This window comes from Dromiciops gliroides, chromosome 5, assembly GCF_019393635.1.
Source record: "Dromiciops gliroides isolate mDroGli1 chromosome 5, mDroGli1.pri, whole genome shotgun sequence".
Lineage (NCBI taxonomy): Eukaryota > Metazoa > Chordata > Mammalia > Microbiotheria > Microbiotheriidae > Dromiciops > Dromiciops gliroides.
In genome coordinates this window covers 202562638-202586061 of record NC_057865.1, presented here as the reverse complement: position 1 = coordinate 202586061, position 23424 = coordinate 202562638, and the positions used below count along the sequence as shown (strand labels likewise).

The 23424-nt window shown below is 40.4% G+C and overlaps 1 protein-coding gene across 1 annotated transcript in view; it reads right to left on the bottom strand.

The window, feature by feature from the left end:
- Nucleotides 1-23424, bottom strand: part of CACNA1C (calcium voltage-gated channel subunit alpha1 C) — an 833272-nt gene that overhangs the window by 286963 nt on the left and 522885 nt on the right. The window contains 1 exon segment of the mRNA XM_043967623.1: nucleotides 522-680. Within this exon segment, the coding sequence (XP_043823558.1) occupies nucleotides 522-680 (159 nt within the window).

Here is a 23424-nt window from a genome sequence, read left to right as displayed (position 1 = left end):
ATGTCAAATATCTGAGGCTGGATTTTAACTCAGGTCCTCCTGAATCCAGGGCCAATGCTTTATCCATTGTGTCACCTAGCTGCCCCCAAAATTCAACTTATTTTTTGTTATCTTTTCACTTCCATTTTTGTAATCATTGTTCATATTGTTTTCTTGGTTCTGCTTATTTTGCTCTTCATTTCCCTGAATTCATCATATTCACTATAATATTTAATTATACTCTTATACCATTGCTTTTTCCTGTCATTCCCCAGTCTGTGGACATTCACTTCGGTTCCATTTCTTGGCCAACATATAACGCTTACAGGAATATTTTAGTGTTGATTGGACTTTTGTTTCTGTCTTTTATATTCTTGGAGTATAGATAAGGATTGCTGGATCAAAGGGTTAAATCACTTTTCTTGAATAATCCCAAATTAAGATTCCAAGGGATTGGCCCACTCCTTCAAAGCTCCCATAGCAGCATACCAGTAAGACCCTTCCACTAGTATATAGTCCCCTCTTTTTTTATTTCTCATTACCTGTTAAACCCTCCTGGTTGTAGCAAGTCTTGTGCATCTTCCCCATGAAGAGCTCCAGTCCAATAATGGCATAGATGATTATGACAAATAGCACGAGCAGGGCAATATGCAGCAACGGGACCATGGCCTTGATGATGGAATTTAAAACCACTTGTAGACCTGCAACAAGAAAATGATCACAAGGAAAACTCACAGTGGTAGTGTGGTGGTGGCTCTAAAGGTCTTCATATTACTTAGCCTGTCTGGGTCTGTCTCCCCATCTGTATGTTTCTAGGGTCCCTTCCACTTCTAAATCCTCTCATGTTATGCATGTTATCTCCTTGGTCCTCACAGATTATGTAGGTCAGGAAAAAATTTATTTTTCTTATTTTTAAAGTTAAAAGTCTTTTCTTGGGATCCTAGATCTACAAAGAACCTTGGAAGCCATTTGGTCCAAACTCTTCACGTTATAATTGAGAAAATAGATCTGGACATGTTGTATCTTAGCCAAAATAAACACAAACAGTGTGAGAGGCAGGATTCTTCTGCCCAGGTCTTCTGATGTAGGAGCCAGTGTTTTGGACCACTGGATCAGCCTGAACATGACAACCACTGTGCTAAGGAGCTCCTGTCCTACTACATTATTTTCATCTTACAGCTGAAGGAAGCATGGCTCTAAAAATGACTTGTCCTAGGTCAGAGAGAGCTAGTGAAAAGCAGATATGCAGCTCGAACCCAGAGCCTCTGACATCAGAGTCTCATTCTGTTTTCATTATACCGTGACATATTGGTCCCATTTTACTGACGTGGGCAGTTCAGCCCAAAGAGCGACTTGTTCTAGGTCATATAATAGCTAGTAAGTAACAGATGTGCAGCTAGAGTCCAAATCTCCTCTTTAAAAAAAAAATTATTGATATCTTTGGTTTTTATGTCACCTTCATTTCCAAATTTATCCTTCCCACCTCCTCCACCCAGAGAATAATTCCCTGTAACAAAAAATGCAAGAGTGAGAAAAAAAGGAAAAAACAATTCACTAACATATCAACTGAATCTGACAGCATATATAATGCTCTCTATCAAGAGAAAGGGAAAGTACATTTTCTCATGTCTTCTTCAGAACCAAGATTGGACATTACAATGATACAGCATTCAATGTTTTTTTTCTTTCTGTTTACATTATTGTAGTCATGTAGTTTGTTTTCTTGGTTCTGCTTCACTTTACATCAGTTCACATATCTCCCCAGGTTTCCCTGAAATCATCATATTCATTGTTTTTTATGGTGTAGTGATATTCTGATAATTCATGGAACACAATTTTTACATTTAGCAATTCCTCTATCAATTGGAGCACAAGCCTCCAAATATAACTTTTCCATTACATCAGGCTGTTGATCCCTGAAAATGGCATATGAAATATCTCAGTGTGGGCTCATCTCTTTTACTTACCTCCTTCCTCATTTCTTCCATCACCCCAGGCATTTTTGGATAGATCAAGGGTCTCCTCTAAAAGCCCTGCCTTCCCTACACAACTGGAAATTAGGCTCAGGTCACACCTGGTGGAGCGGATTTTGTTAGGCTAATTAGGAGAATGCTTTCTAGTGATTGAACCAAGCCAGGAAGGGGAAAAAAGAAGAGAAAAACTGGAATAATTTTACCAGTGAATTTACTGAGAGTGCTTTGTAGCCTCCTATTAAAACAAGATGTTTTCAGATCCAAATGATTCCATTAATTAGCAAGTTGTAAACGCCTTAGTGTTAAAGTAAGTGGAGTTACTGAGAAAGTTGAAAACTGTTAACAACATGGCAACTTTCTGAGGTGTTTGCCAGCAGAAAGTGTTTAATTGCCATTCATGGAAGGGTGGAAGGGAAATACCCCAGTGAAAGCTACCCGTGGGTCTGAAGTGCTGTGAGTGACTGCTTTCCTGGGGCAGAAAAATGGGGAGTGTTGGGAGTGGGCAGCTTTCTGTTGAGAGTTGGGGAGGTGGGGGGGACGGGAGAAGGAGGAAGGGGTTAGGAGGAAGGGGAAAAGGGGGAAGGGGAAGGAGAAGAGAAGATGGGGAGGGGGAGGGGGGAGGAGGGGAGGGGGAGGGGGGAAGGAGAGGGGGAGGAGGAGGAGAGGAGGAGAAGAGGAGGTGAGAAGAGGGAAGGAGGGGCAAGGGGGGAAGGGGGTAGGGAGGAGGGGAGGGGGAAGGATAAGAGAAGAGGGGGAGGGGGAGAGGGGAAGGAGAGGAGGGAAGAGGGGCAAGGGGGGATGGGGAAAGGAAGGAGGAGGGGAGGGGGGAAGGGGAAGAGATGAGGGGGAGGGGGAGAGGGGAAGGAGAGGAGGGAAGAGGGGCAAGGGGGAATGGGAAGGAAGGAATGGGGGAGGGGGAAGGGAGGGAGGGGTGGGGGAGGTAGAGCTTTTCTTAGGCTTGGCGGCTAATTCAGCAAGGAGAGCACGTGATACCACTATGTAACAATAGGGAGGCGGGGAGGGATTTTCTGGCAGCCGAGAGAAGTGGGCAGAGGCAACTTATTCTGATAGTTAAGGCCATACAAAAGTATCCCCCATGGTGCATTTGGGCTGCCTGTAGCACCATGAACATTTCTGAGTAAGGCTTGTCAGTACACTTTTCATCGCTTGATGGGCAAAAAAGCTCTGGATTAGAAGGCAGGGAATCTGGGTTTGAGTCTTAGTCTCAATATCTGTGTAACTTTAAGTCTTAAGTCACTCTCTTTCTCTGAACCCCTATTTCCTCAATTGTTAAAAAGGGGAGGATTTGAACTGAGCAATCGGCTTTTCTGTCTCTAAATCCTATAAATGGTACATTTTAAAAAGTGGTAATTCATGTTTAAATTATCTCCTGGGGATGCCGAGCAGGAGGGATGCCAAGCTTCGATTGGCTAGGTATTTCACCACAAAAATCAGTTGCTTCTTGATATTGTGCTCTCTTGTGACTAATATTTTTGTTTTTTTTAATTATTATTATTAGTTTTTATTTTGGTGCCTCTACTAGGAGAGACAAGGCAAACTTTTTTTCTGCTTAGGGGAAAGCTCCAATATTAGAAGAAAAAAAAAACTAGATAAGATGACTGTGATTTTTCAGATAACATATCAAGGGCCCATCTTGAACTAAGCCTAGTTCAATCAGTAGACTAGTCTTTGTGGAGAAAATCAGGTATTGTCTTTCCATCTTCTAATTTTTTTATTTTGGGGAGAGCAATGAGGGTTAAGTGACTTGCCCAGGGTCGCACAGCTAGTAATGTCTTTCCATCTTCTAGACTGTCACATCCCTTTGATTCTCTGTTCCACGTGTCTGGAATATATTTCCTCATCTCTGCCTTTGAGAATTCATTGTTATCTTCAAAACCCACCTCAAATATTACCTTTAACATGAAGACTTTCTTTTTTCCCCCAGCTGCTAGTGCCCTAGCCCATTATCTTGTATTTACTTCACATATATTTTATCTGTTTCAATATCTGTACATATTGTCTCTCCCTAAATAGAACGTAAGGTCCTTGAGAAACGTTGGGCTATCCCTAGCCACTAGTATTGTGCATACTGATGGAGTGTTTCATAGCCCCTCCTTGGAGTTGTCCTACAGTTGTCTAATCACCACAATTCTCTTATTTATGTGTTTCTAAATAATAGTTTTGACCTGGAAAGGTCCATACAGATCATGGTTCATACTCTTTACAGGACACTAAGGAATTTAAGGGACTTCCCCAAAGACACACAGGTAGCAAGTAGAAGAGCTAAGCACTCAAACCCAGACTTCTGTGATTTTTTTTCACATTTTTTTACACATTCAATTGCAATTCAGTGAGCATTTATAAAGCACCAACTCTGTAAAAGGCCCTGCTTAAGCAAGTCAAAATAGTTCTGGCCTCAAGGAACTTAGAAATTATATTCTACATGAGATATTGAAGGGGCGGGATCTTTTCTTTAGATAAGGAAGACACAGAACTCACTTAGCACTGAGATTTCACTTTCCTCTTTGGTCCTCTAAAAACGTGGACTTGGTTGGACTAATGCCTGAATCCCTTCTGGAATCCTACTTGGCATTACCAGGTTCAGAAGAGTTTCCAGAGAATCCAAATAAGGTAGGCCCCACTGGGCTGGTTTCCTATTTTTTTCTTAAAGGATAAAGAAAGAAACCACCAACGATGGTGAAAAAATGAAGAGCCTTTACAAGGTCCAGGTTGTCTATGGCTAGCTGGGATCAGGAAGGAGAAGAGAGGCTTTCACAACTAGTCAAGATCTTTTGCCACAATGGATAACTATGCAGGGAACACAATACAGAGCATTATGGTTTTGTTTTGTTTTGTTTTGTTTTGTTTTTTTTAGTGAGGCAATTGGGGTTAAGTGACTTGCCCAGGGTCACACAGCTAGTAAGTGTTAAGTGTCTGAGGCTGGATTTGAACTCAGGTCCTCCTGACTCCAGGGCCTGTGCTCTATCCACTGCGCCACCTAGCTGCCCCCAGAGCATTATGTTTTTAAAAGACTTTGAATCAGGGCTCCAGAGGTGAAATAAAGTGTGGGTTGGGAAATGACCTTAGGAGCATGATACTGAGGAGAAATGATGATGAAAATTAATAAAAGTAGAAAGAAAATATTAATTATTACTCTACAGCAGTGATGCTTGATAGAGGCAAAGGGCAAATCTGTGGGTTTCATCTTTTAAATTTCACATTACTGGTCCCAACCTCTCCTTCAGATTAATTTTTTAAAGTCATTTTCAGATGAAATGGGAGGGAAAGAGGGAGTAACAATGCCATTGAAAGAATAGAAAGTAGGTGATTTCCATGGATGTTGAGATTTGGTTTTGACAATGACAAAGAGCTCAATGCATGGACTTTTTTTGTTAGAGGTTAGGAATATTCATTGTTGTTCAAAACCATTCCTGTTCCATAGACCCTATCCAGTTCTAGGAAACAATGTCAGAATATGAGATAAAAGGGACCTCAGAGGCCATCTAGTTAAATCCATTTCTCCTTTACAACATCTCTTTCCAAGTGGTCATCTAGATTTTGCTGGTACGGGGGAACCTGTGAGATTCTAAGGTCAATCCTACTCTTGAATCCCTCTTATTGCTAGGAATTTACTTTAGACTGAAACTTGCTTCTTGATAAATGGACAGAATCAGACTTCTAAAATTGGAAGGGACCTCAGCTGACCACTGAATCCAACCCAAAAGGAATCCCTAGTATCCTATACATAGCATCTCTTTTTTTAAGAACTCCAATAAGGGAGAAGTATTCCTTAGGGCAGCATGGACCCCTCTGGGACAGCTGTAATTAATGGGGATTTTTTCCTGACATTAAACCTAAATTTTCCTGTTTGGAATTTTGACCGAATACCCTAATTGTGACCTCTGGTACCGAACAGAATAAGCCTAATCCTATTTCTACATGGCAACCCTTCAAATACTTAAAGAGAGCTATAATGTTCCCATTGAGTCTTCTCTTTTCCAGGCACATTATCTTTAATTCCTTCAACTATCATATGAAAATGAGCCTTTTGCCATCCTGGTTACCCTCATAGAGATGCTTCCTGTTTTTCCATATCCTTCCTAAACTGTGGTTCCCAGAACTGAGAATTGTGCACCAGACGAAGTCTGACAAAGGCAGAACAGAGAGAGGCTATCACTTTCTTATTCTTGGAAGGTATGCCTTTCTTAAAACAACCCAAGATAGAATTAGTTTTTTAAGCTACCTCATCACACTGTTGACTTTTAAGCTACTGAAACCCCAAATCTTTTTAGGATAAATTCCTTTCTATACTTGTGAAGTTGACTTTACATTTATCCCTACTGAATTTCATCCTATTATAGTTAGCCCAATGCTCTAGCCTGTCAAGATCTTTTGGGATCCTGACTTTATCTAGAGTGCTGTTTCTCCCTTCTAGCTTTGTATCATCCAAAAATCTGACAAGCATGCCTTTATCTAAATAATTGAGAAAAATATTAGCACTAGATTAAACACAGATCCCAGGGGCCCTCCAGGGGAGACCTCCAGCCAAGTTGACTCTTCAAATCTGGCCATTCAACTGGTTCCAAATCCTAATAATTATGCTATTGTCTAGATAACATCTCCATCTTTGTTTTTCTTAAAGTCAACTTTTTTCAGTTAGGTATTTCTTTTCTCTCCCTTCCAAATTTCTCTCTTCCACTGGAAAAAAAAAAAGAAAAACAAAACCCTTGCAATGAATATATAGTCAAGCAAAACAAACTGGCCTTGCACAAAAATGTACATCTCATTCTGTATCAGGACTCCTTTATCTCTCTTCCAGGAGAAGTCACTGAATTGATCAAACTTAAGTCTTTCAAAATTGTTTGTCTTTACCATGTTGTCATTTGAGGTCTTCCAGGAGGATGACTGCTTGTTTGGGCAGCTACCACATAAGGAATTTTTGTTCAGGATTGGAATAAACTATAGTCTCCAAGGTCTCTTACAGTTCTTGGATCCTGACTTTTCCTTGGCCATCCCCTATACCTAGGATACATGCCCTCCTCTTGGAATCCCTTGTTTCCATCAAGTCTCAGCTCAAATACTACTTTTGACATCTTTCCTGATCCCTGCCAACTGTGCCTCCCCTTCAGAAAAAAAAAACCTACTTTGTTTTTTATTTTGTATGTACCTTGATGCCACCTCTGAAGTAATGCATGCTCCTTGAGTCAGTCAACAAGACTATACAATATGTTCCAGGCACTGTGTTAAGCACTGGCAAAAGGCAGGGCTGGGAATATTTCACATTGTATCTCCAATACTTAGCACAGTGCCCGGGACATAGTAGGAATTTAATAAATGCTCAGTGACTGACTCATAAGTTATTTGTGCAGGTCTCTTGAGACAGCTTCTGTTTTTCTTCCAGAACTGAATTGTTTCCCTTTCTGGCTTCAGAATTTTATTCTTGCATTCCCTATCCCTCCTTGGTTGATTTTTTTTTTGGTTGACTTTCTCTGAAGAATTTTAATCCATAGGATTCAAGCTACCCTTCCTCAGGTCTCTGTCATCTTTTCTTCCATAATCTAGAGTGTGTCCTAAATTACATTCAGCTTAATTTTTTTTTCTGCTATGTTATAAACACTAAGGGGAGTGGTGATGTCCCTTCAAGGTTTTCATTAATTTTTAGCAACTAGTTCTTCTCTGTTAGTGAAAATTAGATACAAAACAGAATTTCCTCTTTGTTGGTTCCTTCACTTTTTGAAGAACTTGATTAAATTGAAATAAATAAGCACTTATTAAACACCAGTTTTATGCAATGAAGTGTGCTAGGTTCTGGGGAATAAAACGATAAAAAAAATAATGTAAACAGTCCCTGCCCTCAAGGAGCTTGCATTCTATCATTGGGAATCAACACATGCACAGATAAGAAAATTAAAAGAAAAACACCTTTTTTTGTTACTATCTTGATTTTATCAATACCTAATGAGGATCTTCCTCTACTGATGCACATTGGCACATACTTTGTAACTTATTCTCCTAGCAAATTGTTTAGTACACCCAGAGGCCCCCTATCCAGTCACAGGGCTTATAGATATCAGATATGGGTACTTGAATTCGGGTTTTCCTGACTCTAAGACCAGTTTACAATCTAAAATGCTATGGTACCTCTTAGAAATAGAAATAGAAAATACACAAAATAAATATGAAATAATTTTATTTTGCAGAGTAACAGAACATTAAAGACTTAGGTTAATTAAGAAAGTCCTCTCAAAAGTTTATCTGAGCCTTTAAGGGGGCTAGTCCTGTGAACTTTATTTTTTTTTTTGCACCTATGTAGGATTTTGTATTTTTCTATTACATTTTATTTTGATTATATTTGGCTCACCATTCTAACTTGTTAAGATTTCTTTGGATACTAATTTTGTTATCCAATATCTCACCTTATACTAATTTAACAACCATGCTATCTATGTCAACCCAAGTCAAAGATTAAATGTCATATAGCAGAGGACCAAAAATGGACCCCTGGAATATTCTGTTGCTGACTTCCCTCTAAGACAATTTTTGGAGGGGTGTAACCAATTCTGAATTTGTCAAACTATACTATCACCTAGACCACATTTCTCCAAGTTATCAACAAATGCTTTTGTTGAATCAAGGCAAACTTGATTCTAAAGTATTCCTCTGAACTACTAGTATAGTAACTTTATCAAAAAAAGGAAATGAGGTGGTCAGACATCATCTATTTTTGATGCAATAGTGCAGGCTTTTCCATTAATAAATACTGAGAGGTAATCTCTTCAATATTATACTCTAGGATTTTTCTAGAGATGAAAGGCTGGCTATTGGATCTATAATTTGCAATCTCTCTTCCTCCTCCTCCTCCTCCTTTTTTGATAATTGAAACTTTTTCCTTTCTCTAGTTCCAACTTCTCCTGTCTTCATATTCCTTCAAAGATCACTGATAGTGCCTCAGCTATCACATCATTGAATTATTTCATAATCTGACATATAGTTTATCTAGGACTTTTTGATTTTTACTTATTGGGTGCAACTAAGGATTCTCTTGGTAATCTTTACTTATAATTACTTTTGACTCCCTTTAAACCATTTTTGTTCTGTCCTTTCCAGTTGAAAGACTATTGTCCTTGGCAGAAAGGAAAAAAAAACTGAAAGAAAAATGAGTTGAATAGTTCTGACATCTGATGATAAGTCTTCTGTTATCATCATCCTTACCATTCTGAGCAACAGACATCACTTCTTTGATCCTTTTATTTTTTCCAAATGGAAGAATTTTCCCTCCCTCCTATTTCAAACCACAGACCCTATATCTAGCCTGGCCTGAGAAGTCAGAGTGGACTTCAAAAGGGAAGCAACCCTTGTGGAGATGCGACCTGAAAACCATTTCTTTGGATCCTAAGGCCCCTGCTGCCTCAGCAGCCCCAGCTGCTGAAGATCCTGAAAAAATGTTCTCACCACCAAAGTCCTTGGCACTGTCAAATGAAACATTAGAAATATTTTAACGTTAAAAATGGATATGGTTTTTATTAATGGAAATGACATTAAAGAAGACATCTGCTTTGCTGATGCTCCTTAAGGACCACAGAGCCGTTCCATCTAATTTGCATCTCAAAACCTTCCATATGTCTGTCTTGTATCCTCTTATTAGAATGTGAGCTCCTTGAGAGCAAGGACTATCTTTTCATTTTGTATTTTATTTTTAATTTATGAAGTAAAACAAGCATTTCCAAAGCATAGCATAATAAATAAAAATTGCACATAAAACTACAAATCTATGGTGTACAACTTGCTATTCTTTTAAAATATATAATAAAGTTATCATGTAAATTTCTTTTTTTCCAACCTTCCCCTCCCCCCATCCTAGAGATGGATACCATTAGACACCATTCTATACATACTTCTATTTATCAATTCTTTCTCTGGATGCAGATAGAGTCTCCCTTTATAGGTCCTCTATAGTTAATTTGGGTATTTATAATAGTCAAAATGACTTAGTGGCTCAAACCTGTTCTTAAAACAATATTGTTGTTATTGTATACAACATTCTCTTGGTTCTGCTCATTTTGTTCTTCATTATTTTGGGCAAGTCTAACTATGTTTTTCCAAGATCACTGAGCTCATAATTTCTTATAGCACAGTAGTATTCCATCACAATCATATATCACAATTTGTTCCTCCATTTCCTAATTGACAGACATGCCCTCAATTTCTAGTTCTTTGCCACCACAAAGAGAGCTCCTATAAATATTTTAGAACACAGATGTTCTTTCCCCTTTTCCTTAGTCATCTTTGATTTGATTTATCACTTTATACCTATCAGATTGGCTAAAATGATTGAAGGAAAAAGCAATGAATGTTGGAGGGGATGTCAAAAAATTGGGACACTAATTCATTGTTGGTGGAATTGTGAACTGATCCAACCATTTTGGAGAGCAATCTGGAATTATGCCCAAAGAATTATTAAATTGCCTATACCCTTTGACCCAGCAATAGCACTACTAGGTCTATTTCCAAAGATGGTTAGGGAAAAATGAAAATATTATATAAATTATTACTCCTACATCATCTTTTTTCTTCTGCCCCTACTTTCAACTGGAAGCAGTGATGAAGCTATTACTTAACTTCCTAAGGGTTTCAGTTTCTAACCCAAAATATCATAATGTCTAGCAAAGCTTTATATATTTCTTCATTTGTACTTATGTCAATTACCAGAAATGAGTAGTTGCCATCAGATTTGGTAAGTCTTGGGAAACCTCAGTCACATCTTATACACAGCAGATACAAAGACGATTAGTGCACAGAGACAGTCTAGGTTATATTAATAAAAAGTCACTCCAGACTAATCTCATTTCCTCCTTTGTTTTTGGATAGGATTAGTTAGACTGGCTAGATAAAGGACTCATGGAATTATAGAATCTTAGAATTGAAGGGGACCTTATAAGCAATTGGATTCAATCCAAATTCCTTCTACTAACTGAAAAGTGGTCATCAGACATTTGCCTAAAGGTCTCAGGAACTGAATAGGATAAGAGGCAGCTCATTCAACTTTTGATAGCTAGAACGCACCTTCTTTTAATCATTCCCAATTCCTTAATAAGCCCAGGTTCATGTGCCATGATCTTTAGGTCCTTCCCTGTTTTGGTAACCATCTTGTGGACATTCTGTAGCTCACCATTATAGTGGCTAGAAGTGAAAACAATAATCCGGATGTGAATTTAACAGGGTAAAAGTAGGGCATAATTATCCCCTTCACAGTGTTCTCTCTGTCTCTCTTTTTGTAGCCTGAGATTATACAAGCCTTTTAGCTGCAAAACCCCAGTTGACTTATATGGAACTTGCTCTGATGAAAACTCCCAGAACTTTTTTAGACAAATTGCTCTTTAGATGTGCCTCCCCCATCTTGCCTTTCTGAAGTTGCTCTTTAAAACCCAAGGGCAAGAGCTTACAATTTATCCTTATTAATTTTCATCTCATTAGCATTGGCCTGATGTTGTAGCCCATGAAGATCTTTTTGGATCTCTCCCAGATTTGTGTCATCTGCAAAAATGATAGCTTATCTTTTATCCTACAACTTGATAAATATATTAAACAGTAAAGGGCCAAGTACAGATCATGGGGCACTCAGATGGAGATGTCCTTTGAAGCTGACATCTAATGCCAAGCACGTAGTGTTATTAGAACTTTGGTTAAAGAACTTAACAGTGTTTCTCCATAATCTTGTGGCCAAGGGAAAGTCCTGTTGACTGAATGATAGTATGGTTATGCTTAAATCACAGGATCTAGAGAATACTGGTTAATATCTACCTAGAGGAAGTCTCTCCTAGAATTCTTTACCATGTTCTATTGAACATTTTTATTGAAGATTTGGATAAAGGTATAAAAGGTATGTGTATCAAATTTGTCAGTCTTGCAGTTGGGAGAGATGGGTCAGACTTTAGCTAATAGGATAATAGGCTGGGATAATTGGCAGAAGCTAATCAAAGTAACTACAATAGGATTTGCATCCTATAATTTCGTTCAAAAAAATAAACTGTGCATATACAGGACGGTGAAGGGAGAAATTCATGTTTAAAAGCCTTAGGAGCTTTAATAGACCAAAATCTTAATTTGTGACATTGGGATATCTGAATCGTTGTGGGAAAAGGTATTAGGCTCTATAGGGTAAAACTAAGGTTCAGTAGGTGGAAATTATGGGGAGGCAGGTTTCATCTTAATATGAAAAACTACTTCTTGACAAAAAGAGCTCTATAAAAGTGAAATGGGCTACCTCTTGTGTAATTTAAGATTCTAAATGTGGGTTCTAATCTGTTCCCCCAGTTTTGGGGGAAACTGACTAAAATCACTGATAAAATGAGTTTAGGTTTTTAAGGGCTTATTGAAAGATAGAAAGAGAAAGATTGAGAACAGAATTTCAACAGCATAGCAATCCTATCTTTCCTTAATTTTCCTATGAAGTCCTCTGCCACCACCACCACCACCACCACCATGAAGTCAGGAACCAAAAAAAGAGACGGACCTCTCCGCACAGGCCCTCCTTCCTCCTTCCTGTCCCCTCCCAGAAAATGGGAGGCTACTCAAGTTGATTGGCTGGTAGCCTTGATAGACAGTACCCATGCGCAAACATTACTTCCTGATGCCAAGGATTACTTCCTGATGCCCATGCGGCTCATGGCCTTGCCCTCTGAGGCATTCTCCTCATGGTGGAGCTTTCCTACAGTAAGTCTCCAGTAGGTGGCGTCATTCCAATCATTACACTCTAAAGGCTGGGAGTTGTTATTGGAGGTTGTCAACTACGTAGTGAATGATCAGTTATGAGGGATATTGTAGAAGGAATTCATATTATGGTTGTTGCATTGTGATGATGGGTACACAGTGGAGTCAGGGGGCTGCTTCTTGGCATGCACATGTGGCAGTAACCTGGGGTGTTTCAGGAAAAAGAAGGGCAGTGACTATTGTTGGTCGAGGCAAGACTAGCTACAACTTTATAGCCTTTGGACTATAAAGTATTGGTTTATCAGTATATAGAGGAAATGACTGAGGTGAGCCTTCAGTGTGTGTGTAAGGTAGAGAGAGCTGTGGGATATTCTCATAAGCATGCTGACTGACCTACAAGGAGGGTAGAGGAGGACGACTGGGAAATGTTTCTTTTCCCCCACTCCTTGGCATGGTATATAGTTAAATTCATCAGAAGGGCAAGTTTGTGATGAAGTGGTAATGATGACATAGGTCCGGTTGTACAACCTAATACAATGACTGATCAGAAGCTTTGCACACCTACAAATGTATGTTTCAGAGCCCTGGATACTACAAAAGGAGGAGCTGAACTTGAAGACCAGCGGCCCCTTCCAAACGTTGGACTTCCACAGTAACGTAGGAAGAAATAGGCTTATGGGATCATAGGATTAACAGAGAGACCTCAGGCATAATTTAGCCTTGACCCCATCATTTTACACATGGGAAAATTCGTAGAAAATCATTGTATCAATTCGTAGGCTTTAGGAGAACCCTTAGAAACCACTTCCTTCAACCCCTTCATCTTTTTTTTTTTTATTTTTTAGTGAGGCAATTGGGGTTAAGTGACTTGCCCAAGGTCACACAGCTAGTAAGTGTTAAGTGTCTGAGGCCGGATTTGAACTCAGGTACTCCTGATTCCAGGGCCGGTGCTCTATCCACTGCGCCACCTAGCTGCCCCAACCCCTTCATCTTAAAGATGAGGAAACTGAGGACCAGAAAGACCAATTGGTTGGCTACACAAGTATTAAGTAAAACTACTTTGATTCAAACCCAGATTTTGACTCCAACCAATTATTTCTTCTCCTATATCAGACAGCTTTTATTCCAAACAAATTTGGTAAAAATATTAAAGAAGGTATTTCTGACAGTTTTCTTACATGTAGATTTTATATGTACAATATAACCCCTATTCTGTATCATATTAATACTGTTTGGGAGGAGATGGGCTCTTCCCTTTAAAATGTGGCACACACTGTAATTTTTTTTTTTTTTTTGCAGGGCAATGAGGGTTAAGTGACTTACCCAGGGTCACACAGCTAGTAAGTGTCAAGTGTCTAAGGCCGGATTTGAACTCAGGTCCTTCTGAATCCAAGGCCAGTGCTTTATCCACTGAGCCACCTAGCTGCCCCACACACTGTAATTTTGCAGGCTTTATACTAATACTATACCCCTCATACCCTGTGACATATCTGAAGTGATTTGCTAAGTATACACATACATATACATACACATACACGGTGTGTATGTGTATGTATATGTATATATTTATATGTGCATGCATATATATGTATACATGTGTATGTATGTATTTATGTATGTATAGGGTAGCTAGGTAGCACAATGGATAGAGTACTGGGCCTAGAGTCAGGAAGACTCACCTTCATTAATTCAAATCTATCCTCAGAAACTAAGTAGCTATGTGACCCTGGGCAAGTCACTTAACCCTATTTGCCTCTGTTTTTTTGTCTGTGAAATGACCTGGAGAAGAAAATGGAAAACCACTCCAGTATCTTTGCCAAGAAAATACCAAATGGGGTCACAAGGAGTTGGATATGACTGAAACAACTATACAAAAAAAAAATATATATATATATATATATACACACACACACACATGTATATATATATATATATACACACACACACACACACATATGTATATATATATATATAACTAAATGACTGGACTCAAAGAGTCACCACTGAAGAATTGGTATCCACTTGGAAAGTCCTTTCTAATGGCTGCCTTAAGTATCTGTCCTTCATCTTGAACTATTCAGCATCATTTAAAATCAACAACTGGGGCAGCTAGGTGGCGCAGTGGATAAGGCACCAGCCCTGGAGTCAGGAGTACCTGAGTTCAAATCCGGCCTCAGAACATTGATACTTACTAGCTGTGTGACCCTGGGCAAGTCACTTAACCCCCATTGCCTCACCAAAAAAAAAAAAAATCAACAAGTTGCACAAAGGAATGGAAGGCATGCTTATCAAATCTTTTGGATGCCATGAAGCTTGGTGGGGAGGGGGAAGGATAATTAGCTTATTGGATCATAAGATCACAGATCCAAAAAGATTTCAAGTGGCTTTGACAATTGGCCAAATCAAACAGGATGGTATTTAATGGGATAAATGAGCAATTATATATTTGGGTCCTAACAATTAACTTAATAAATTCAGTAGAGCTAGACAAAAGTTCCTATGAAAAGATTATGGGGATTTAGTGGATTGAAAATTCAGGAAAAATGAACATGACACAGCATAGGAAAAGTTAATGGTAGAACCTGTGCTACACTGAGATGCAAAGTGCCCAGAATAAAAGAGGAAACAGCTCTGCTGTATCGTGCCCTTATCAGATCACCACTGGAGCACTGTGTTTAGTTCTCGGCACCATAATTAAGGAAGGCTAGAGATAAGCTGGAGTATGTCAAGAAGAGGGCTATCAGAATGATGAGAGGACTGGAGAACGTCACGGTTAAGGATCAATTGGAGAAAGTGGGCATGTTTAACCTGAGGAAGAGAAGACTCAAAGTGGATATGATAGCTGTCTTCAGGCATTTGTAGGGCTGTCATGTGGAATAGGGATTAGGTTTGTTCCACTTGGCCTCATACAGAAGAACTAGAAAGAATGGGTAGAAGCTGCAGAGAAGAAGATCTAAGCTTGATACAAGGAAAACACTTCTAGTATTAGAGCTGCCCAAAGTGGAAGGGGAAGTACTGAGATCCCCCATCACTAGGGGTAGGGGATTCTTCCTTACTGGAGATCCTCAAGTAGATGCTGGATGAATCCTTGTCTGAAATATTGTTAAAGGGATTCTTATTCAGGCAATGAGTTGGGACACTGATCTCTTCTAATGCTGAGATTCTGTGACTGTGCAATTAATAATCATTAATTAGGTAGGGAATAGTCATTGGGCAGGTAAAATGGTGCAATGGGTAGAGTGCTGGGCCTGGAGTCAGGAAGATCTGAGTTCAAATCTGGCCTCAGACACTGTAATGATTGGAATGATGCCACCTGCTGGAGACTTACTGTAGAAAAGTTCTGCCATGAAAGGAAGGTCTTTGAGGGCAAGAACATGCGTCTTTTCTTTGGTGTCAGGAAGTGACATTTGCTAGTGGGAGTAAGAAGGAAGAGCTGGGCGCTCTGACTTGCTCTCTTTCCTGAGGATGCTGGTGGAGAAGGGAGCGAGAAATGCGCTCTCCCTTTAATAGATAGGAATGTAGGCCTTTTTCTTCTCTCTTTACCAAATTCCTATTCTCCTTAATAAATGCTTAAAAGTCTAACTCTTGCTAAAACTTATAAATTATTGGCGACCACTCATTAGATATTTTAGACAAACTGGCTAGAATTTTAGCCTTAACAACACTTAGAAGGTATGTGATCTTGGACAAGTCATTTAACCTCAGTCTGTCTCAATTTCTTCATCTATAAAATGAGCTGGAGAAGGAAATGACCAACCACTCCAGTATCTTTGCTGAGAAAATCCCAAATGGGCTCATGAAGAATCAGACAAGACTGAAATAAGTAATCAACAACAACTAGCTTTAAGATTCTGTGATTCTCTGTGGTGAGGGCAGTCATTAGAAGTTCAGCTTAAAAAACATTTTTTAAGTGAAAATGACCAAGAGGCAGCATTGTATAGCAGATTTATAGTCAGAGTATCTTAATGCAAATTCTACCTCTAGACACTTCCTAGCTGTGTGACCCTTGGCAAGTCACTTAAACCCCATTGCCCCACCAAAAAAACCCAACAAAAAACAAAACAAAAGAAACAAACAAAAAAAATTCTACCTCTAACTACCTGTGGGAAACTGGTGAAATCACTTAATTTCTCTGGGTCTCAGTTTTTCATTTGTACAAGAAGGGGATTGGATTGGATGATCTCTCTGGTCCCTTTCAACTCTAAATTTATGATCGGATCATGCTGTGACTACTACCCACAGAGCACTAGGCTAAATCTGAAGGCAGATATACAGATTAAAACCACAGGATTCTGGTCCTCATGTAACTATATTACTTTTTTATTTAGTTTGGACAAATCCTCTATATGAGCTTGTTGTTGTTTTTGTCATTTCTCCCTGTCTCCTCAAAGTGAAATTCAGAAAAAAAGTTACCTATTAAATGAAGGTTCAGATTCACTGAGCTGTGGTGAATTGAAGTATGACACTTGGCATTGCTTAATGGGTTTGGAAATGCAAGGCTAACCCTTGCAAAGCTTGTTATATTTTGCTCTATCACTGTGAATTGTGTCAGAGTCATTATTGATTATACTTTTCAGCAATCATTAACTCAGGTTAAACAGGGGGTAGGAGTAACTGGATATTAAACACATTTTTAGTTTTTCTTTTTTTTTTTTCCTTGGGAAAGTTTGTGGTGTCTTTGAGGGGATGATGTCTGCTTAAAAAAGAAAAAGCTGCAGAAGAAGACCTTCAGAGATCTGGATAGATCCTCTATGGAAGATTTATAGAAAGACATGGACAGGGATGACACAAGATGAGAATATCTGGATGGGGAGTGATATGTACCAGTGAAGGTAGGACCCATGATGATAAAGCTCTCAGCACCATCTTTGTTTCAAAGAATATTTCAGTTAAAGCATTCTCTGAAAGGGAGCCAATAAGCTATTCTATAGCCCATTAATCCTCCTCTACTCTGGGGCTAGCATAGTTAACCTTTATTCATATATTCATATTCTATTTCTAGAAGAGGCTTAAATAAAATAGCAAATGAGTGGCAGCTTGGTGTAACAGGCAGAAAGGGAGGGAAGAAGGAGGGAGGGAGGGGGGAGAGGGAGAGAGAGAGAGAGAGAGAGAGAGAGAGAGAGAGAGAGAAGGAGGAAGAAGAGGAAAATGAGGAGGAGGAGGAGAAAGGGGAGGAAGGGGAGGGAGGGAGAGATTGAGAGATTTGGTGTCAGGAAGACTTAATTTCAGGTAGTATCTCTTCCAATGGCTGAGTTCCCCTGGGAAAGTAACTTAACCTCTCAGTGCCCCAAACACCTTTCACTTGATCAATCATTTATTAAGTGACTAGAGCAGGCACTTAACAGTGCTGTTTCTACAGATTTCTGCTATTCTAATGCCCTAGCATGGGACACTAGTGCTGGGGAGATCAGGAGAGACTACACGTTGAAGTTGGAATTTGGGATGATTTTTAAGACAGTAAGAAAGCTTAGGAAGCAGAAGCAAGGAAGGCATGCATTCTAGGCAGGGAGAGCTACCAGAACAAGGGCACGGATATAAGAGGTAACAGTAAAAGAGTTAGAACATGAAGTGTTGTGATGTGCAGTAAGACTAGAAAGGTAGGCTAGGCTCAGGAAATGAAGAATTGTAAAAGCCAAACAGTTTATATTATTTCCTAGAGGTAATAGGGAGCCATTGGATTTTACTGAGAAGGTGGGATGATGTAACAATCAAATCATTTTAGCAGCTGAGTGGAAGAAGGATTTTCATGGGATAAATTTGGGGCAGAAAGGCCAGTTAGGGACACTATTGAAAGAGTTTAGGAGATAGGGATCTCAGAGCCATGCTCTGTGCCATGCCTTTTCCCCATGAGAAGTCCAAGGATTTCTCTCTTGGTTTCTTTTCCCTAGAACCCTAAATAAATGATTATTTTATCCTAATTGGTTTTGTGTGCAAGAGGGTGTAATTCTTTAAAGAGGAATTCCTAAGAACCCCTAACCCCTACCCCTATCCCAACCCCCCACCTATTTCCCCATAACATACTTGCTGTCCAACTTGAAGGGTATGGGAAATTCCTCTTACCACATAAACCTGGAGGTAGGAAGCTCCCTTTTGGGTTTCTTTTCTCCCTCTCCCACCCAACTTGACCTCTTGTTTGAGTCATGGAGAGGTGGAGGCAGTCAGCTTTTGCATTCAACAGTGACGGGCAGCCTGGGTCCGAACCACGCTCGGACCCTTGGACTCCATGTTTCTGGGGATCTTGCAGTAGCCAAAGAGAGAGAAAAGAAGGCTCATGCCTGCTCCATAGAACAAGCCTCGCTAATAGCAGCAGCCATTGCATCTGCTATCAGCAGATCTCTGGGTGGCTGAGATTCTAGCAGCTGCAGTAAACTGGGACACTGGAGTGGGGGATGCTCCTCAAAGGTGAGGCCACATCCCCTAACTCCTTGTCCCTAGTGCAGCCCCCAAGAGGTTGGCCGAGTGAAAATCCAGCTCCCTGTAGTCAGGTCTCCTGTGGACTCGGAATTTGGGGGCCTGGGGACCAGCCAGCCCCCTGTTACTGACATCTCTATGGCCAAGCCCAGGGTTACACTGGACGTAGGAGTGTTCCATCTAGGCTCAAGGCTTCAACCTCATGGCAGCTACAGCCAGTGTCTATATATCTCCCACCCTCTGGACCTCACGTCTCCTCGCACTCTCTGGACCAGGTCTTCCCCACTTCCCCCCACTCCCGCCCCCCGCTGTGATTTCTTCAACCCTGCTCAGCATGAAGCAGTTACAGAAGAAGAATCTTCGCTCCTTTTCCTTATATATAGAGAAGTGGGGAATGTTATAGGCCTAGCTTATCCCAGAAGTTCTCTGGGGTAAATCAAAGAACCTTCTCCTTTGAGAAACTAAACCAAAGGACAGACACACCTAAAGAGATGTGACACCAGATCGGGACTGAGCTAGCTCCAGGACCACCACACTTCATTCCAGTCTCCTTCACCCCTCAGGGAGATAAGATTAGGTGTGGCTGTTGCCGTTGTGGTGTGAGGAGGACAGAGATGGCTTCTTCCCCCAATAAGGGAACTTTCCACAGTCAGATGATCACCCCCATCAGTTCTCTATAAAAGGATTTCCCTGTCTCCTGCTCCAGGAGATAGTTATCTCAGAGCCATGCTCTGTGCCATGCCTTCTCACCATGAGAAGAAGTCCAAGGATTTCTCTCTTGGTTTCCTTTCCCTAGAACCCTAAATCAACCATTATTTTATTCTAAAAAAAAGAAAGAAAGAGTTTTGACCAGAAGTGATAAGGGTCTGAACCAGGGTGGTGGCTGAGTGAGTGGAGAAGAGGGGGTGGGTGTGAGAGATGTTGCAGAGGTAGAAACAACAAGGCTTAGCAGTTGACTGGCTATCTGAGGTGAATGAAGATGCCTCTGACTCAAAGACTGTGAGGTGCCCAATAGATGGTGGCAAAGGGTGTTTCCTTGGTGGGAATCCTCTGTACCCATGAAACCACAGGCCCATTGAAAATAAACAAAAACTCCTACTGCCATAATATTTTAACAGTTATAAAGCCTGAGCAACTGTGAAAGCTGCAAGTTTTATTATCCCCATCTTATAGATTGCTCTCAAAGACACCTGCGTGACTTGCCCTAATTCACACAGGTAGTAATTGTCAGGACTGGGATAAGAATCTAGAGATTTTGGGCTTCATCACCAACTTCTAACTTCAGGCAAGGCTAATCCCTCCCAGAAGGAAGTCACAGATGCTGAACCTTTCACATGTCAATCCTATTCTATTTAAGACAGAAATCGGACCAGGGGAGCTTCCCCTTTATTTACAAGGAGAGCCTTTAATATCCAGTCTAGAAAAAGCTTGGTATAGTTGAAAGAGAAGCAGCTAGGTGGCTCAGTGAATAGAGTGCTGGTCCTGGACTCCTCTTCCTGGGTTCAAAAATCCAGCCTCAGACACTTACTAGCTGTGTGACCCCTGTTTGCCTCAGTTTCCTCATCTATAATATGAGCTGGAGCAGGAAATGGCAAAACCACTCCAGTATCTTTGCCAAGAAAATCCCACATGGGGGTCACAATGAGTTTGCCATGACTGAAAAAAAAATGACTCAAAATAGTTGAAAGAACTGGGTTTATAGGGCTTGGGTTCAAATGTCTGCTTCTGACACTCCCTGTGTGGCCTGAGCAATAACTTTCCTGGTCCTCAGTTCCCTATGTGTAAGATATTAGGGAACTTGGAGATCCCATTTAACTCTACACGTCTTTGATCCTATGAAAAGCTGAGGAAGTTCCATTGGGTAAACATTGTCCTTCTTCAGGTAACAGTAAAGACCTGCTGGCTCCTCTCAACTCAGTTGGTGGAGTGGAGCAGGGTATAAAGCAAAGAATCTAAACTCTTTCAATGCAGGGGGCAATTTCACTTTTTTTTTTGTAGCCTGTGGTGATTAATAAATACACCTTGACTGATTGATTATTAGTGGAACATCATCTCATCTTGCAGAATTCCTGAAGAACTCATAACTCGACTGCTGGGTATTCACTCAAGAGTTGGATGCGCCAGAGTGGGAGTGATCTCTTGTCATACCACCATTGTCAAGTAATTTGTATAATCAGTAAAGTCTGTGAGATCATTCAGGATCTCTTTGGATGTGGGAAATCCACAATAGGCAGTGTGAGAATGCACCAGAGGGATTTGTTGAAAGTGCTGCTGCTTCTGCCATAAACAAGTGATTGCTGCAGTGGGCCAGCCAGAGTGATCTGCACCTCTCCTTGGACCAGCTGTGTGCATAAGTGATGAGCTCCCATGTCTCCTCCTTGCAGCAGCCATAAGAGCTATTCAAACAGAATTGTGGAAGGGACTCTGACAGCCATATTCCACAATGGCTACTTTATAGGTAGGAGATGCTGTACATCATTTTCCCCCTCTTAACCATTTGGCTTCCATCTTTACCATTCTTTAGGAACTGCATTATTCTCAGAGGTCAGCTGTCACCTCATGATGAGTACTGGCTATGATTTCTCTTAAAATCCGCCATTTACTAGTTGTGATGGGGCAGTGGGAATACTTCTTGTTTTTCATTGCCACTTCAAGACTCTCCCTTGACCACTTTCGCTAAGCAATGGCTCCTCCTTTAAGGTTCAAGCTATCCAAATGCGTCACTGTTATTTACCCATCCCCGAGGTGCTCCTTTCCTCCTGAATGAGTTTAGTGCCTGGCTCACAGTCTTTCTCTCTTCTCCATGTTCAGGTTTCATACTAGGAAACTTCAACATACAGATTGATATCCCTTCAAAGATTTTTATTTCTCAGTTCTTCAATTCCCACAACCTACTCATCCCCCTTAGCTGCACCACAGAGATAGGCACAACCTTGACTTTCCTATGCTCTATTCTATAGGTGTTTTACTTTCCTGTTCACAAACTCTGAAATTCTTTTATTGATCATAATCTTTTATCATTTCATTTTTTTCCATGCCATATGATGCCCAACCCTGATATTTCTCCTCATTGTTACCTCTCTTCCCTCTCTCCCTACTTTCCTCCTAGACCATCACCCTTGGGTACATTCTCCTGTGTTCCCCATCTTTACTCCTTCGTGAATCAACTCAATTTTATACTACCCTCCACCCTCAATTCCCTTGCCCCTGTATTATCATAGCTCACGTTTTGCCAAGCCCTGCTCATATATTACTTCCTCCTGCTTTCTTCATAGCAACAGAACTAGAGGAAATCACAAAATAGTACTGATTGGGCTCTGTACAAATTGATGTTCTCTAATTTTAATTGGGCTCTCATTGAAACTAGACAATCATTCCTACTCCCAAACTGGTTTACCCTCCCATCCTCCACAAATTATTTCAACTCTCTTCTCTGTTTGAGCCTTTCATGACACTTCCTCCCCAACTGTCTTAACTGAGGACTTCATCTCATTCACTGACAAAATTAAGATTACTAGCCTAGTGCTCCCCTTCTCCCTCCATCCTCATCTCATATCACTCAGACACCTTTCCCCACTATCTCCTCCTTTACCCTAGTCTCAGATGAAAAGGTCCTTCTCCCTTCTCTTTTGAAAGCTGACTCCACTATCTAAATCCTTGATCTCATCTCTTTCTGTCTTCTCTAGCAGATTTCTTTCATTATTATTCTCATTCTCTTTCTCTCCCTACATACAGGCTCCTTCCTTATTGCATGCAAACATGCCTATGTTTCCCATTCTCAGTCTCTCTTCATTATACCATTCCTGCTAACTATCATTTTACAACTGTCCTCTCTTTTTGGCTAAACTTTTCGGGAAATCCGCCTTTCTCTTTTTACCCTAAATTCCAGACTCAATGCAATCTGGCTTCTGACCTTGTCATTCAACTAAAGTTGTCCTCTCTGAAGTTATCAATGGTCTCTTAATTGCCAAATCTCAATCTGAATCCTCCTTGATCTCTCTACAGCATTTGACACCACTGAGTACCCTCTCTCTGCATACTCTATCTATTGGTTTCCATGACACTGCTCTCTCCTTCCTTTGCTGGTTCATTATCCATGTCACCCCCAAAGCTCTGTCTTGGGCCTCCTTCTTTTTTCAACCTATAGTATCTCATTTGATGATCACATTAACTACCATTTGTTCACTAGTTATTTCCTATTAATGATTATATCCTTTAAATAACTTGCTTCACACATTTATTAAAAAACTAATGGGGTAGCTAGATGGCATAGTAGATAGAACACCGGCCCTGGAGTCAGAAGGACCTGGGTTCAAATTCAGCCTCAGACACTTGACACTTACTAGCTGTG